Source organism: Pocillopora damicornis, chromosome 7 (assembly GCF_964200805.1).
Source record: "Pocillopora damicornis chromosome 7, jaPocDami1.2, whole genome shotgun sequence".
NCBI classification, from domain to species: domain Eukaryota; kingdom Metazoa; phylum Cnidaria; class Anthozoa; order Scleractinia; family Pocilloporidae; genus Pocillopora; species Pocillopora damicornis.
Window position 1 is genome coordinate 15,642,015 of NC_142676.1, and position 18,576 is coordinate 15,660,590.

Genomic DNA, 18,576 nt, shown 5'->3' on the forward strand with positions numbered 1-18,576 from the left:
GTTTCTTAGTTCTGCCTTGGTTAGTTTCCTTGCCACTCCTCGATTTACCATGTATTGTATTTGTTCTTTATAAACTTTTGCGTGTTCTGAATTTTTTGCAAGTCTTCTTTCAGTTGACATTAATGTGGCAAAAGCAGCCTTTTTGTTATCCGGTAAATCTTTAGATCTCTGATCCATGGGTATTCTGCAATCCATCTTTTGGCTTCTCGATCGTAATAACATCAGGCTATGTAAACACGGAAACCATTTTACATTTCTTCAGTTGTAAACAACAAATGTTTTGCTGTTACCAACGGTTTCAAACTGTGTTCTTTAATATCTGTTAATACACATGTGCGTTCGAAATCTGCAGCAAAAATACACAGCAATTATGATGAGTAAGGATTCTACTAAATTAAAATTCCATAGAAAGGAAATATTTACCCGATGGTTGCGTTCGTTGTGTCTCAGGAACGATAAATTAGTGATAGTTTCGTTTTGTGATTGTTCAATTATAGCTTATTAACGACTGTTACATTTTCACGCGTAATTAATGAATCTAGAGTGAAACATTAGGTGCGAATTTACAGCTCTGGTATTTAAAATATACCTATCTCAATTACAGTGGCGCAGCTTAGGAAATAAAATGGAAAAGCAATTAGAAGTTCCTGCTTATCTATGCAAGGTTGGTGTGGGAAATTATCGTATGAAAGGGAATTAAAGTTACGGGTATAAACTCCGCTGCTAACTACCATGAAAACCAATTTTTCCAGAAAGACCATTAAGAGAGTGTCTCTGTAAGAGCGGTCCGGTCGATTTTGCTTGAGACACAGATTTCGCTCGTTTCTCGTGTGTTGTAAGACATTCATGTACCTATACTAAAACCACAATCAGTTTGATCGGATCTCTTTATTTTTCAGAGTTTTACGGAAATTAAATTTCACTCGAGCGAAGGCTTGTCGTGACACTTTTCAAGACTTTAATTTCATACAACTTTGGAGGACAATTTACAAAAAACTACGGAACTCAGCAAAAAACAAATACCACAGCCATGTATATTAACTCTATCTTATCTATCGAGGTGACTTTCGTAAACATCACGTGTCAATCAAGGAAACAGGGAGACTTGAATGACACCTTATCGGTTCGCCTAAATCACCCACGCCAAAACCGATCAAATTCAAGGTAAATTTTTGAAAAAGTGAGGCGTTCTTAACTGATCCTACTAACATAGCTAGGAAGTAGGTGCCATAGAAAAGGTAACTACAGAAAAAAACTTTGCGGCCCGACCTTTACGAGAACTTTATAACTCCGTGAACTTACCTAATTTTCGGCAATCTCCAAGTTTGGCCGCCATTTTGAGGGACTTGTTTACATGAAGCGTAACCGATATAAATCAAGCAGGTAGATCTAAAACCGTCAGAAATACATACGAAAGCAATTTAAATGAACTTTACTTTCAATTCAAGCGGCAAAATTTGAAATTGTTCGTTAAACTTACCATCCCCATGCGACCATTTATCCCAACAATTCAAACACTACAACTTTCTGAATTCCCCTCGTCGATTCCACGACAAGAAATAACCTGTGCCACTCAAGCTTCGACTCGAATGTGAAGTACGAATCAAGTGACATAACCGCTTCATCTTCGCGGCAATATCACGCTGGTATTTTGATTTTCCGATCGACAAGAACGGTGATCAAGAATCGATCGGTTTGTTTACCTCATAAACGTGACCGCTGACCAGCTGCTGAGTGAAAACAGGGCAGATTATCAAAAGATTTTTGGGAACATTCGAACATATGCATTAAAGCATCATGATAAACATTAGGATTCTCAGTCTTAATGCGAAGGCATGCTTCGTGTTGCAGACAACTTTTATTTTACTCAGTATTCTTTTTTATTTCAAATACATTTCGTTCCAAATAGTACTAGCATCAGTTCATAGATTTAAAAACAAATCTTTACCACGTAAATAAATGTGTTTAGATAATCGAGATAACCATTGAACCTATTGTATCGCACCGGAAATAACGTGTCTTGTCTTTGCCCAACTCTGAGGGCGTGGAGCGGCAAAGACGCGAGATACGAGTCTCGCGTGGAGCGGCTTCTCCATGCTCACAGGTTACGCGTGGCCTCACTATCTTTAAGAAAAGTAAGAGACTGCTCGAAGTCTGTATTCCGTTCAACCATTTCATAAGAGTGACGCGAGTCTTTCAATTGAGTGAGAAAGTCACAAACCCATTCTTTACCTCACGAGCGTAACCACTGACCACTCACGAATTACAATAGGCTTCTCCTTTGACGCGGAAATTGAAATCGTATCGAATATACAAAGTTATAGTGAGTTCCTTTAGATCTCCCGAACTTGTATCGCGTTGGAAACAATTACAAGTACAGGAAGAAGTCGTTCATTAGCGAGACGTTCATTATGTCTCGGGACTCCTTTTTGAATAGCAAAGATGGAAAAAACTTTGGTTCAGCGTGTGGCTTAAGTGGTTTGGTACGACTGTCTGAATGCAATGACGAAGTAAAACATCATTTGATAAGCTGCCACCTGTCTAAAGAGGTTTTTAAGTGAAAATGAGCTAATCTTTGCAAAGATTGGCCTATTTCACCTCGCTCAGGAGGATAAACAAAAAAATGTGGATTTGCCATAGGCATCGCCACACTCTGGGGAAGTTTTAGAGAAGTGCAAATGTAACATGTCAGTATCCTGATCATGATGGTATCAGGAAGCGTATCCAAGGCAGAGATGTAATTACCTTGCATATGTCTCAGGACATTCAAAAGCTGTTTGGAGTTATTATTCCAGTGGAATCAGGTAGTCTTCAGTAATATTTTCTGTTATCTATTTTTGTCGCGTGACATATCTGCTCGAAAAGAGAAGAAATTCTTTATTAGATGAAGGGTACTTAAGTACACATCACGTTGAAAAAAAATAGATCAATGTGTAAGTGCTTTTAATTACAGATGGAAATATGTACAATGTTGCTCGGTTGATAATCAATAATGTTTTTGTGGAAGATCAAATCACCTGACAACGCAATATACCTACTCATGCGTACGGTTCACAATTATTTGCGGTCAGTTTTCCTCAGTTTGTATGATTCTCATTAACCGATATGATTAAATTTGCAGACTAAAAGACCCCTTATTTGATTGAGAATAATAAAAGTAAACCGTGCATGTCGGTTTTTAATTTCTGATGGATGCTAGTGGGCTTTACTTTAACTGAGAAATTTGCAATCGCTTACCTCAGCTCTCTGTGTCCCATGCCATAAGAAGCACAAGAAAAAAGTTGATGATAATGAGTCTTGGCTGAGACAAGAAGAATCAGAGAAGAATCTACGGTCCCCAGAAACGCCACTATTAAACACGAGACAACTAAGGTAAATTGAATTAAGTGTTATTTGTTTTATTTAAAACTATCGTTCAGATTATAAGATACCCGAAAAACTCTCCTCACCGATTTTTTTCTTACATTCTGTTAATGAAAAGTTTCAATAATTATAAAGGCTTTCTTGTTGATCGTCTTAATAGCAACAGTTTCCAGGATCTAAGGGGAGCAAAAGAGAGAACAATTTTCTGTGTAGCTAGGTAAGGCGACATGCCGGCTTTATACTTCTTCCGGCGTGATAACGATAATGATGACAACAATGGGCAAAAAACACCGTCCGCTAATGATGACGATCATCATAGTTATTAACAAATCTCAGTTATAGTCCTGAAAAAATCTCAGGGGGTCCTTTGAACAATCCACTTAATCTCGCCAGAAGTCAAAGTTGCCTACACTCAATCTAAGGTTCGTGCGATTTCACGACGAATTTTCAATTCCGGTGTGTTGCATGCGCGACTTTTGATAGAACAAACCTGCACGCGCCATAACTTAAAAGAACGTGTCAGCGGAATGAATCAAATCTCTATCACTTTGCATACATTCTTGGGAACAAAAAAAACTACTTAGAGCAAACATTCTAAGTATAGTGTTCATTCCTTGCAATGGGGCATAAATAAAAGGTTCTGGTGGAAAAGACACCTTATTTTATACCACTGATGACAAGCAAAAAGGTTATATGGGCACCCGGTTAAAAATATTTTGATAACTCTATTAATACCAGCTCTAATTTAAAGGAGAAAGTTATGAGAATACAATAAAAGTTGTCTGTACCACGAAGCATGCCTTCGCTGTTTAGACTGATAGTCCAAGAGCTTTTTGAGCATGTGTTCGAATATCTTATGACGATAAGCCCGCCACCCACCCCACCCCGCGCTATACTGTTTTCACTTAGCGGCTGGTCAGCGGTCACGTATATGAGGTAAACAAACCGATCGATTCCTGAACACCGTTCTTGTCGATCGGAAAATCAAAATACCAGCGTGATATTGCCGCGAAGATGAAGCGGTTATGTCACTTGATTCGTACTTCACATTCGAGTCGAAGCTTGAGTGGCACAGGTTATTTCTTGCCGTGGAATCGACGAGGGGAATTCAGAAAGTTGTAGTGTTTGAATTGTTGGGATAAATGGTCGCATGGGGATGGTAAGTTTAACGAACAATTTCAAATTTTGCCGCTTGAATTGAAAGTAAAGTTCATTTGAATTGCTTTCGTATGTATTTCTGACGGTTTTAGATCTACCTGCTTGATTTATATCGGTTACGCTTCATGTAAACAAGTCCCTCAAAATGGCGGCCAAACTTGGAGATTGCCGAAAATTAGGTAAGTTCACGGAGTTATAAAGTTCTCGTAAAGGTCGGGCCGCAAAGTTTTTTCTGTAGTTACCTTTTCTATGGCACCTACTTCCTAGCTATGTTAGTAGGATCAGTTAAGAACGCCTCACTTTTTCAAAAATTTACCTTGAATTTGATCGGTTTTGGCGTATGTGATTTAAGCGAACCGATAAGGTGTCATTCAAGTCTCCCTGTTTCCTTGATTGACACGAGATGTTTACGAAAGTCACCTCGATAGATAAGATAGAGTTAATATACATGGCTGTGGTATTTGTTTTTTGCTGAGTTCCGTAGTTTTTTGTAAATTGTCCTCCAAAGTTGTATGAAATTAAAGTCTTGAAAAGTGTCACGACAAGCCTTCGCTCGAGTGAAATTTAATTTCTGTAAAACTCTGAAAAATAAAGAGATCCGATCAAACTGATTGTGGTTTTAGTATAGGTACATGAATGTCTTACAACACACGAGAAACGAGCGAAATCTGTGTCTCAAGCAAAATCGACCGGACCGCTCTTACAGAGACACTCTCTTAACACTTATATTTACCTAAAATTTCACTAATGATGATGAACAAAAGTACCGACATGCAAGTGCATTGTGAAAGCGAGTAACGAGCAAAATCTATTCCAAAAGCTACTGTGGTTTTTATACATATTTTGATTTACTAAAATGAAAGAACCTGAATGAACTCGAATAAATTGGAAATGGTTAAATGTGAAAGTTTACGAATAAATATGTTCCAAACAAACACATGGAAAAATTTAGCAAATTTTCCCGTAACACTTTTCAATCATCATCACGCTTTTCAGAAGATAACTACTCACCTATTCATTTAACTGTCACCTGTGTTATTATTTCCATTGCAAAAAGCGTATTTATTTTGATCTGTAGAGAAACTGGTTTCTTCAAAGATCGCTTCAGATTATTTGTATGTAATTTACGTATGAACAATTCCTATGAAAATGTCTAAAAAGGTTGTCCTGATAAGGAGGTATCTACTAAACTAACGAAGCAAACACTTGCGTATTAACGTAGCAGTGTATTGTTTTCAAAGACTATAAAATACACCACGTGAAATTTTTTCAAAGACTGCAAATTGCACCTGCCCTAAGGGCCCGTGTAATCTTGTTGTCCTTGAAAAATTTACTCGTACTTATTTACACCAATTTGCACTCGAAATCGTGCTACAGTATTACCTATACAGAGTGGAGGGTTTCGGTTTACTAGAAATACTTTGGGGATGGAAAACGACGCACATTTTAGTACGAATACTTTAGTCTTTGACGCTATGACAGAAATTGAAGGTATTGATGAAACAGAGCTGTTTCGGTTTTGTTGAGTCATGCCAAAGAAAAATAAAATACGAATATTTTAGTCTAAATGAAGGCAGTGACTCAACAAAAGCGATACAGGCAACCTATACTATAGTTTGATTCACCAGAACACGTTTTTCAGGTCGTGTTTATTCCATTGGAGAGTTTTAAATGATGCGGATTATAAAATAGTTTAGGCAACTCCACACCGACCAAATTATCTTAGTAGCATGGTTGTAAATTGAGCAGAATTAGTGTCATGACAAACAGATTAAAAGTTTGGTTTACTTAAATACGGTCTCTTTTAGAAAAGAGGCATTGCCTGCCAGACTAATCAATTGACTAATGAACGTGACATCTTCCTGTGTATTAAAAAGCTCTACATTTGCGCTGAAGAATTTGCTAATTACATTATTTTGGACCGGAACACGAGCATAAGTAAAAGATTAATGAAAATATTTAAAAATTAAATCATAAGGATTTCCAAAATTAATAGATATTTTTCGTCTTCGAACTTCGTAATGGGCCTTGCTCACCATAGAGTCTCCGTGGCTAAGTGTTAAAATCCGAAGGTCTGAGGTTCGATTACTCATGGGGACTCAGAATTTTTTCTTTGAACCACGCTTGTGACGAGACGAAAAACATCTTTCTCTATTTATTTACCAAGCTCAAAACTTACCACCTCTCTTATTCTATTTACAAACATGACGCTATCCACGTCGACATGGCTGATCCTAGCATTATGCAAGATGAGTGTTATAGGAACTTTGTATAGACCTCGCTCACCATAGTGTCTCTGTGGCTTAGTGATAGAGCATCGGAGCGCGGAATCCGAAGGTCTAAGGTTCGACTCCTCATGGGGACTCAGAATTTTTTCTTTGTCCCACGCTGGTGACGAGACGAAAAACATCTTTCTCTATTTCCTTACTGAGCTCAAAACTTACCATCTTTCTTATTCTGTTTACTAAGAGTTTGTCCTCTTTAAAGCTTGCCTTTTTAACGGTACCAGTTTCAGGACTTGTTCAAAGACAACATTCAATTCCATGGACAGCAAAGTACTTGTCTGATTGTCTCCTTTACTGCTTTTCTCACTTTAGCAATCCTCCAAGAGTATAGAAACGGGTTCAACGAGGAGTTTAAGAAAACTAAGGTCTCAACACATTGAAAGACAACAAATGTAGAGTTAGATGGAGGCCTTCCTCTATCCACAGCTGCTATGACTATGAAGTATGGTAAATAACAAACGACCAATGCCAACTGCACCCAAAGTGCATTGTACACTGCCTTTCTGTATCGAGTCAGCTTCAGAGGAGCTGGTTGCCTTGGCTGTTGGATACCTTGTTGTGATGGAGCACACTTTGGGATGTTATGGAGACGGTGGAAAATCTTTGTGTACGAGAACGTTGCTGTTACCAGACAAAGTGGAATACAGATGTAGCTACACAAGACAGCTATGTGGGGATGTATAAAGTACGATGTGCCAGCAAGGATCGAAAAAGTCCAAAATATGGTAAGAAGCAAATATATTCGTTTCAAAGTCACAACTTGTCTGTATCTCAGCCCCAACAGTAGGGCGAGAAGTCTGTCCACACTTATTGTGGTACTTGTAAAGAGAGAGACTGATGACAGAGTATAACCTGTTATAAAATAAGTAGTCGCCGCATACAAACAAAGATTCCAATCTTCGTGAACCAAGGACAACCAATAAATAACGGTGGCAGGTTCTAAGATCAAACCAACACAGAGATCAGTTGTTGCCAGACAACGATACATAAGTATGGATGGCGGATGAAGGGAAGAGTCCTTATGAAGGGCAACTAGGATCAGGGTGTTGCCAAGAAATGCAGTAATGGACAGAAAAATGTTGATCGATGAGATCATTATTATTTGAGTGTGTATCTCATCTATTCTTCCTTCCACGCATCGCAATTGTGCAAACGTTTCTGTTTGTTTTCCGGCATCATAAGATAGGTTTGCTTGCGCCATTATTCCCACTGCAACGCCCTTGTTTAATTTAACCTTGTAGGAAAGCTTGCATCTCCAAGGATTGCCTCAGGTTTATAGTATGAATATAAATATCACGGCCTCTCCTTCTATCAGCTTACTAGCCGTTGACAATCTCATCAACTAGGTTCAACTTAACAATGAATTGTCTGCCAGTCTATATATATATATATACACATAAAGAAAACCGCGGTTGCGTATTAGTGTATTGGTCAATGCCAAAGATAAAGGAAAATACGAATTTTTTCGTCTAAATTTGGGGCCGTGACAGAAACTGAAGGAATTGATTCAACAAAACTGAAATATTCTAAATATTCTAAAACGCTGAAACCATGAAATGAAAGCTGAAATCGCAGACAGCTAATGGAATTTATGTAAATCTGGGGTGGACATTCACCTTGCAAGTAGTTTTTGTTCTCACGCAGAAAAATTTTTTAATGAATTTCTGAGTGAAAAGCGAAAAACATGAAAAGTTTTCTATTCCTTTTCAGCGAGCAATGTGGGCAAATCTAATCGGGAATTTCTGAATTTTTTTCACCGCACAGAGAAAAATAAACCTTGAAACGGCAAGACGAGTTAGTAAAGCTACATTTTAATTAGAAAATTTGAGTAATGTTAGGAAAAAATTTCTTCTTGTTTTCGGCGTTCAAAGCGTCCTTTCGTTACCTCCAATCAAAGACCTTCAATAAATTAATTCGTCCCGTGTGGCACCATTTCTCAACGCAGGAAAATATTTAAGTTTTCTACGGGTTTACCGCGATAATAGTCGATTTATTTTTTGACCAATTAAAGCGTACTTCGTGATTATATTATGGTATAAATTCAGATATGATTCATTTTCATACAATTTTTCGCATTTTGTGCATGACGCACGTTTATGTAGAAAATATATCTTAATTAATATTCTGGTCTCGTAGTTTAAATAAGTCACTTGAACACTCGGTTAAGTCGTGTTCATTCGATAAAGGAGTTTTGAACGATGCATATCGTCAAGTTCTCAGGGCACCTCCACACCAACTAAACTGTTTTTATAGCGGAGCTCGCGAATCGTAGCCCCATAAATATATGAAATAATAGTAACCCATTGAGCCGAAAAATTTGGAATTACGCCCAAACGACCGACTGTACAATGAGTTACTTTTAACATGCGCGGCAACTACATTGCGGTCACTATTTGAGCTATTACGGAATTCGAAGAGTGAGGGAGAAGGTAATGCGCAGGCGCAATTGCGTTCGGTACTTGGATACCCCACCAGTATGCGTCAAGAAACATCGGCAGCATTTTGAGCAGGAAATCATACTTGCGTAGTTGCAGTTGAACGGTAATTCTCATTATTTTGCAATTTTTAATCAACTCGCAAAGCAACAATACCGGCAGAGCTAAAGCTATGTCAACCGGAGGATATTATTGCGATTCAAGTTCGTGGAGAAAGAGTTTTAACTGAAAATAGGCTGGAAAGAAAGAGACAGAGTGACCACAGAGAGTAAGAAGTAGAAGGAGTAGAGCGAGTAAAAACAAAACGTGAAGGAGAGTTAGAAAGCACAATGAAATAGGTAGAACACGGCGAGAGGAACACCTAAAAGAACAAAGAAAGGCTAAAGTAAAAAGGCTCCCTTGAATGTTTTCTTTTGAATTAATTGAGATACGACCTTGGAATTTTATAAGTAATGAAGAACGTTAAATCCGTTTCTTCACTACAAATAAAGCACATTTTAAACTTTCAACTATGTCTGATTAAATTTTGACTCGATAATTTGGCATAATCGGTTGATTATTTGCTGCTCAAAGCCAATTATTACTTGAGGTACTGAACTTGACATATTTGATACGCAAGGCACCCTTCAAGGAGGAAGACGAGAATAGAATTGCTTTTATGACCGTATATTGCACTGGTTCACATATGTAGGCAATTGCATAATTATGTAATTCCTATTATAGCTGTATTCAGAAGCATTAAACACGGAGCGATCCTATAAATTGAGGCTGAGCGGCTCAGCCCGTCAATCACAAATTGGAATACTCTGCTTTGATTGGCTTATTCACCCAGGCGTGTCGTACTCCCGCGAAATTCGCACGAAGTAATTTTTCAGGCGACCGCACAAGGGAAGGTCTTTTCGCTTGTTTGCTTCTCGGCTTTGTGGAAAGGTAAGCGAAAACAACAAGAATGGCATCTACAGAAGAAGAATTAGACAGGTATCGTACTTCATATACATGCATTTTAACACCTTTTTTGTTGTTTCACTTGTGAATGCATATCGATTGTTTTGGAGTTTGTTACTCAACGTAAATGCCATGTTTTAGGTTGTACTTCTTATGCCAGTGAGTGAAATGAAATCTCTGCGTTCTTTTGTGGCCTTCAGCGGCGGGGAGGTTGTCTCTGAAACCAAACCCAGCCGAAGGAAAAGAGCAAAAATAACACGAGATAGCAATGTCCGTGAAGAGGAAGATGCTGGTAAATTTATAAATGTAGCTTGATTTACATGTCGCGTAATTTCAGCCGAGCTTGACAGAAATGTAATTCTATGTAGATGCCCACGTTCAAACTACAATCAATCGTGAAAATTATTCTTTATAGATGCCCACGTTCAAACTACAATCAATCGTGAAAATTATCAATGAATGTGTATTTGCATTGTTTCAGTGCATGTTTATAGCGAAATTTGCTTGAATAAAGCTTGAATTGTATTCAACACAACTCGAACACAGGGTAAATATTTGTAGTTCGCTTTCTGAGAGTGTATATAAGCTTCCCTTAGTGTAGAGGTGCATTTTATCACGAGCAAAAAATTCCCTAAAGTTTCCATAAAACGAGCGTTTGCTGCAGGTACGAGTTTGTTATCCAGATGCAGCTCTTTTTTGATGGATGCAATTTTCATCTTCAGCGACTCCAGGCGGTCTTCTTCTTCTTTTTTTAACTCTATTTTGAAGTCCTACCTGACCTTTTCAGCCTTTAAAGACTCTTTCTTTTCTTTGTAGTACTCAGAATTTCGGATTTTTTTGTTCTGAATAGAACAGTTTGGAGGTGCATTTGCACTATGGCGGCCTAGCATGGTCGCAAAACGTACACATACGAACACATAACTTCTGTTTGTTTTGTTGTTTTACTTTCCCGCCGCCAAAACTCAAAGTACAAGCCTCACTATCGTACAGAACCTACAGGCATGCTCAAGTTATAGAAATAGATTATCTTTATGATTGCAGGCCCATTTTCTCAACGGAGGACATGCGTTCATCGATCTTGAGCGCCCGCGAAATTTGAATTTTCTCCTAACGGGAAGGAAGTTTTCGCTCGTTTCTTGAGTTTTTTGTCTAAGAACGACATTTAAGACACTCTTGGAAAGGTAAGCAAATGGTGGGGGTTGTAAATAAATAATTTAATGTATCATTTCTTGAAAGCAGACAACAAGAGATTTAGCAGAAGATTTATAACGATAGTGACCGTTGCAGAAAGCCGCCATCATCGGTGCGAAGGAAGCCAACAAAGTGCAAACCGCTGACCTTTTATAGGATCGCTCCGTGTTTAAAAATAAGTTTGTGAGAATCAAACATCTTGGGAAATGAAAATTTTCAACCCCCCTTCAAATTTTGCATGCAGTTAGGCACTCAGGGGGGATGCACAAAAGTGCCCTTTTTAAAGGTCGTAGCACTCTTGTTGTTGCTATTGCAGGCCTGGGGCCTCATTTTCAAACAAAAACGTCGCAAAAAAAATTTTAATGTTTGTTTCTCATCTCAAGCTAAATACAACATTACAAATTGGCACTTCTACCATACATAGTAACATCTTTCGTCTTCACTTTGATTCATTCAATTTTCCCTGGGAGTGAATGTGAACACACCAGTAGATTATTCATCTCGGTACAGTTTCGGTCATTTTTGTTGCCGGGTAAAAGAGGGAAAACGTTTATCTGAATTTCTCCAAAAGTACAACGATTCTGGAACTGAAACTACCCACCTAGCTGGTTATTATATTCTAGTTTGTAATATGTAAAAATCTCTGCGGGCCTGCCTCTACTTTTTATAGGGGCAATTCGCGAAATAGCTCAAAATCAGATATTGCATAATTTGACGATGTTTACATCTAATGTTCTCAACAACAAATGTTTCGGACAAATGAAACGTGCGAGGCTTTGAAAGAATGTTATCTTATGACCAATATCCCGAAGAGAAATCTCGCCTCTGGTTATCATCTTTTAAAACAAAATTGATCAACCTTCATGGAGGACTACTCGACGTAACTACAACCAAATGTACCAAATCGTGTGCATATCATCCAATAATTGTGCAGTCTCACGTGCTTTCATCAGGATGCATGCGCAGCTCAAGGTATAACGTTATAGTCATACCAGATGGCTATACAGCGATCTATAGAGTATGACGTCCCAGATAGGACTGAAACAGTCCAAAATATTATCACAAGCTCAAATGGTATCGTAATATTATTACAAGCAAAAATATTCGCTTCAAAGTTACGAATTGTCTGTATCTCAACCCCAAAAACAATGAGAGAAGTATGTCCATACTTATTACCGTCATTATAAACAGAGAGATTGAAGACAGAGTGTAGCCTGTTACAAAAAAATGTGGCCGATGCGTAGCGACACAGATTCCAATTTTCGTGAAACACAGGAAGCTAGTAAGCAACGTATCAAGGCTCAGAAATGAGTCCCATGCATGGATCAGTTGCTGCAAGACAACGGGAAAAGATTTTGGATGGCGGATGAAGGGAACAAGATTAGGAATATAAGTGTAGGGCGATTAGGATCAGAGTATTCCCAAGGAATGCAATAATGGATAGAAAAATGTTGAATGCTGAGAGAAATATCAACTGTTGTTTGAGTAGCTCCTCTTTCAATCTTTTAAAGCAAAGCGGTTCTACGAGATTTTCAGTACACTGCGCACACTGCGCACGCTGCAGTTGCAGACATGTACAGCGGTCTCTATAAACGCGGGGGTCAAGCCAACAACCACATGCGCTCTAGGTCTGGGTGCTCTAAATCCAAGCGGTGCGTAATAGGCATCTGCTGGAACACATAAATTCACACCCGTATCCCACGACACTTCTTTCTGTCCTTTTGGTGGACCACGCACCCACCAATCGATATCGCTATCGATCTCCTCATTAAACCAAGACTCTGTGAGAGCCGCTATGTGGAGAGAAAATTTTAATTCAAAACATCTTGTAAATTCTTTTCAATACAGCCTTGGCTGATAATATTGAAAACCGCTAACAAGAGATGTTCTTTCCGTACATAGATTGTATATGAGTCAAATTTATCTCATAATAAGATGTTCGAATAGTCAGAGCTTCTGCCGGTTCGTTTTTAACTTTAGATATCTTTATCATCCTGCGGATATTGGCAGACTTATCGTTAACCCTTTAACTCCCATGAGTGACCAAGACATAATTTCTCCCTACAATATCAATACAATACCAACCAGACAAGTAATGAGAACAAAGACCAATATTATTCGGGGGATTTTTAGTTGATCCAATACCCAATTCTCCAAACTACCACCACAAGAACTGTATGGCAGACAGTAGGGAGAATTGCTAATGAGATCTTGGGAGTTAAAGGGTTAAGTGGTATATAAAAACGAGTTCGTGGGTTTGATCGTGGTATTCAAACATCGAGAAACAAACGAAAGCAAGAGGCCGCCCTTCGGCCGAGTGCTTTTATTTGTTTAGATTGCTTCTTAAACTGCTTATATTGATCATCACCTAAATCGTAACACTATGGTTACGTTCTTTTCATCGGTTGCGTAATTTTGAACATCATTACCAGCTAACATTCATCTGTTGTCTCTCTGGGGTTTCTTAGCGGAATTCAAAGTGTATGCTAAATTTATAGTAGTTTTTCTCATTTAGTTTATAGCTCCGTGGTTTTAGTCGGAGCTTGATTATGGCAGAAAGTAATGCAGTTCACTGTGTTCGTGTCCCAAAAAGCAGTGAAGAGGGAAGTAAACTGCTAAAAGAAAGTGTTCCTAAATCAACCGTTAGTAGTTTTCCTTATTTACATTTCATGCTATGTACGAGTCTAGATATCCAATAAAAACGCATTTCCAGATCACTAGTGATATGAATACGCGTTTTTATTGGATATCTAGATTCATGCATGTCACGAAATACGGATATGCATTTTTATCGAGTATCTAGATTCATGCACGTGACAAAAAACTTTCTCCTCGTTGGCTGATAATTTCATGAAAATTTGAGAGTTTGTTTGTGTTGATCCTCGTTTACTACCGAGGAAAAGCTATTTGTTCTTGGGACGAAATGAAGAGATTCAAAAACATTTAAAAGTGGAGGGTTTTGCACATCCACTTTGATACAGTATTAAAACACATTATTTGAGGAGAAAACGTTTATTTTGATTTCGTTATAATGGTCAATCTACGTATTAATAACAAATAAAGAAAGTTAATTTCGTGGACCAGTATCTTTTAAAGTATTTATAGTATTAAAATATTGAAAATATGTACAGAAATCCATAATATCGATAAAAGAAACTGAAAAAGGAGATCTTAGAATCATTTAAAGCTTAGAAAGGAATTAATTTTCGTTGTATTGGTGATAGCGAAGCTCTATAAAAAGGATTAGTTTACCTTTCGATCACTCCCCAGAAAATATTAATATCAGGAGAATAACACTCATACCGTAAATTTTTATGAAGCGTAATATGTATCAGCGATGTTGCTAAATATAAATTCAATCAGTCGTTTCCAAACAACAGAATAGAATAGCGTCTCATTTCTCGCCCCCGCTGAAGGTCGAAAGAGTGTAACAAAGCGCATCACTAATCCTGATCAAATGAATCTGATTCTTAATCAATTAACATTTCTGCCTTTTTTTTTGCTTTCTTTACTTACGTATACTGACACTGTCACAACTTGCTCTAAGACTACAGACAACTTTGTGGACAGGAAAGTGCTTGTCTGATTGTCTCCTTTACTACCTGCCTTACTTCACTAATCTTCCAACAATAGAGAAACGGGTTCAACAAAGAGTTTAAAAAGATTAAGGTCACAACGCCACCTACGACTGGAAATTCAGAAGTAGATAGTCTATCTTTCGGTAAAAGTGTTACGGCTACACCGTATGGAAGATAGCAAACAGCGAATGCCAACTGCACCAACAGTGCACTGTGCAGTGCCTTTCTGTATCGCACTGTGTTCAGTGGAACTGGTTGGCTTAGCTGTTGTGGGACATGTACTTGTACTTGATTTAGGCTGTGGTGGAGACGGTAAAAAATTGTTGTGTACGAGACCGTCGCTGTTACTAGACACAATGGTGTAACGATGTGACTAATCCAATCAGCTATACGGTGATCCACAATGTAAGATGCCCCATGCAGAATCGAAACAATCCAGAACGTGATGAGAATCAAATATATTCGCTTCGAATTCACAACTTGTCTGTTTCCCAGTCCCAACAACAGGACGAGAAGTCTGTCCACACTTATTGCAGTCATTGTCAAGAGAGAGACTGCTGTTAGAATGTAACCTGCCACAAAATAGGTAACTACCGCATAGCGACAAAGATTCCAATCTTCGTGGAGCAAGAACAGCCAATACATAATGGCGGAAGGCTCAGCAATCAGACCAACACAGACATCAGTTGTTGCCAGACAACGATACATAAGTTTGGATGGGGAATGTAGGGAAGAATCCTTATGAAGGGCGACCAGGATCAGGGTATTACCGACAAATGTAGTAATGGACAGAAAAATGTTGGTTGTTACGAGAAATATCAGTGGCATGCGTATTTCATCTACCCATCCTGCCACGCATCGTAGTTGTATAAAAGTTTCAGTTTGTTTTCCGGCATCCGATCTTGATAAGTTTTCTTGCGCCATTATTCCCAATATAACGTTCCTTACACATTTAGACTCGTCAGCTTGTATCTCCGAGGTCGGACCAGGTTTTTAGTACAAATTTACATATCAGGACTTTTCTAACAGCTGGTAATGATCTTACCAAACCTGTAAAGTCAATGAATTATAAAATGTTAAAAAAGCCTACTTACGCCGCGATATCCTAAACCGTATATCCTCCACCACGCCTCGGGCGGTACTCAAGACAGAGGGCACAGTTTTTCCTAATACGGACCTCCCGGTTGGCGAATAACATAGATATATATATATATATATATATATATATATATATATATATATATATATATATATATATACATATATATATTATATAACAAAAAGGAAATAGCAGAAGAGATGCTTTCGAATGGTTTATGCATAACTTACAATCTCTTCATTAGCAAAAGGAATCGCACAGGACTTCCTCAAGCTAAAACATTAACATATCATTCATACGTAAATTCCTTGCATAAATATCACATAGAAAACACTTGTTAAACATTACGAAACATTTCAAAATACATTTGTGAAGGACACAAGGATAAGAGCAATCCCAAGAAATACAGTAATGAAGAGAACCCACCTGTAACACACCTCAGTTGTTCAAGTGTCTGGTTTCTTAAAGTCTTGAGTTGTTTCTATGGTCTCCTGTTCAATTGCTCTCATTGATAATTTTCTTCTCCGTTTATATTCCGTTTATGCTCTAGTTTCGTTTGAAAAAAAAGATTATTCAACCCAAATGTTTACGTTACGGAACTTCTAATTTCTTAGGAAGATGTATGGCTCATCATTAATGAGACAGTCTGGCAGTTGTTGCTTAATTACAGTGCCGCTGGCATTATGTTTTAATAAGACAGTATTTTTATAGTATTATGTTGATATTCAATTCTGTTCTTTCATATTACCTTGATGGCATATTCCCTTAAGTTTCTTATGAAGCTATTTTTGTTTTGATTACTTTGTCCGTTTTGCGGGAAAAATACTTTTATTTATCAACGGAACTTCACGTTTATTGGAAGCTTTTGGTTTTTTCTTTGTCCTTTCAATTGTGAATAAGAACAACAAAAGATTGCACTTGTATTATAATGTGTCTGAAAATACATCGTTTACAAGCTCAAAACATTTCAAGTTAAATAAAGCTGCCTCTTTTCTTGCGAAAAATTTATGATCAGAGATATATTGTTGCTGTCAAAAAATTATCTGTCGTGTGTATACAACTGTCACGAAAGAAAATCCCTCCTTCTTATGGATAGATTGTGCACAAAATTGCCACACTACGTTGCAAATCGGGTCAGTTTGTGTTCATTCAAAGGGCGCGAATATTAGGGGAGAAGTACTTACTCCAGGATTTACGGTATTCTTGGAAATAATGCCTATGACTTCCGCAAACGAAAACAAAAAACAGCTTCATCAATACGCATCTGTTTTCCTTATGAATAGACTGGCCCAATCCTTGTCAAAATTTGTCATGTTTGATAAGATCATAACTAGCTATTGAATTATCACCAGAGAAAAACATTGACATGAAAATATATACCAAAAACTTGAAACGATCTCAGGAGAAACGACCGTCCTTGCGGTCTGAAATACACGCGGATGTCAAAATTAACCTACCTGATGATGTCTGAAAACAAATATAAAATACTGGCAGAACAGGAATGCGTGCCAGGATGGGAAAATAAAATACATATGTCAATAATTATAATATTCTTCGCAACAACCAACATTTTTCTGTCCATTACGGAACATGGTGCGATACAGAAAGGCAGTGTTCAGTGCACTGTGGGTTCAGGTACATCATAAGTCGTTTACTATCTACCATTCGGTATTTGGCTATTTTATTTTTCATATATTCTTTCTTGTTCTATTTCTTTACACTGGTAATTCTGTCGTCAGTTAAATAGTCTAGGTATCATGGTTGAGCGTGAAAGCACCTTATCTTATTCCCAGGTTTAGAGAACAGCTAACTTATCTTCAGTGGAAAGAAAGGAAAACTCAAATTGCTACTGTACATTAACAGTCCGTATTTTTCCTGATAACATCTGCTGAATGAGTATTAGGGAATTTAAGAAACGACGACGGCGACGCTGTGGACAACGTCGGTTAAAAAGTGAACCGTCATTTAACTACGAATCTCGCGATACTCAAAAGTCATTTAGTTTGTTTTCCACGGTCAAAACTATCTCGAAACTGAATAGGGAATACAGCTTTAAACTATGAATAAAAATTTAAAAAATTAGCCTTCGTTGCTTACGTTCTCTAAACAACGCAAAGTTTGGTCATTTCACGTTGTTAGGGACCTTTAGCAATTAGGACAGCAACGCCAAGGAAAACGTCGATTTAAAAATGAATATATATTTTAAGTTGGAATTTCGCGACTGACTGAATATGTTTATCATCTCTTACGGCGCCACAAGTTAACCTCAGCATAACATATGAGAACGGCGTTGAGTTCCAAATGGAAACTTAAATAATCTACCGTCGGGGTTTCCTTTCTCGGACCACGCAAAGTTTGATGATTTCACGTTGTTACTTTGTAGAGGACGGCTAAGAAATGTCACAGTTTTAAAACGCACGTGCTGAGCTATTGTTGCGCTCATTAGACCTTTTGTTTTGCCACGTTCTCGTTGCCGACGTGGTTTGCTAAAGGTCCCTATTGTTTTGCAGAGGACTCAGAGA

The 18,576-nt window shown here is 38.0% G+C and overlaps 2 protein-coding genes across 2 annotated transcripts; both read right to left on the bottom strand.

The window, feature by feature from the left end:
- Nucleotides 1-5,562: 5,562 nt before the first annotated feature.
- On the bottom strand, nucleotides 5,563-8,217 carry LOC149042800 (melanocyte-stimulating hormone receptor-like). The gene has a single exon (XM_089211068.1). It carries the CDS (start codon nucleotides 8,005-8,007, stop codon nucleotides 7,057-7,059), a length of 951 nt encoding a protein of 316 aa, XP_089067194.1. The 5' UTR covers nucleotides 8,008-8,217; the 3' UTR covers nucleotides 5,563-7,056.
- Nucleotides 8,218-9,321: 1,104 nt separating this feature from the next.
- LOC149042801 (melanocyte-stimulating hormone receptor-like) lies at nucleotides 9,322-17,618 on the bottom strand. The gene is made up of 2 exons (XM_089211066.1): nucleotides 16,481-17,618; nucleotides 9,322-16,005 (listed from the first exon to the last, which is right to left on the bottom strand). The coding sequence occupies exon 2, from the start codon at nucleotides 15,877-15,879 to the stop codon at nucleotides 14,926-14,928; it is 954 nt and encodes a 317-aa protein (XP_089067192.1). The 5' UTR covers nucleotides 15,880-16,005; nucleotides 16,481-17,618; the 3' UTR covers nucleotides 9,322-14,925.
- Between the last annotated feature and the right edge of the window lie 958 nt (nucleotides 17,619-18,576).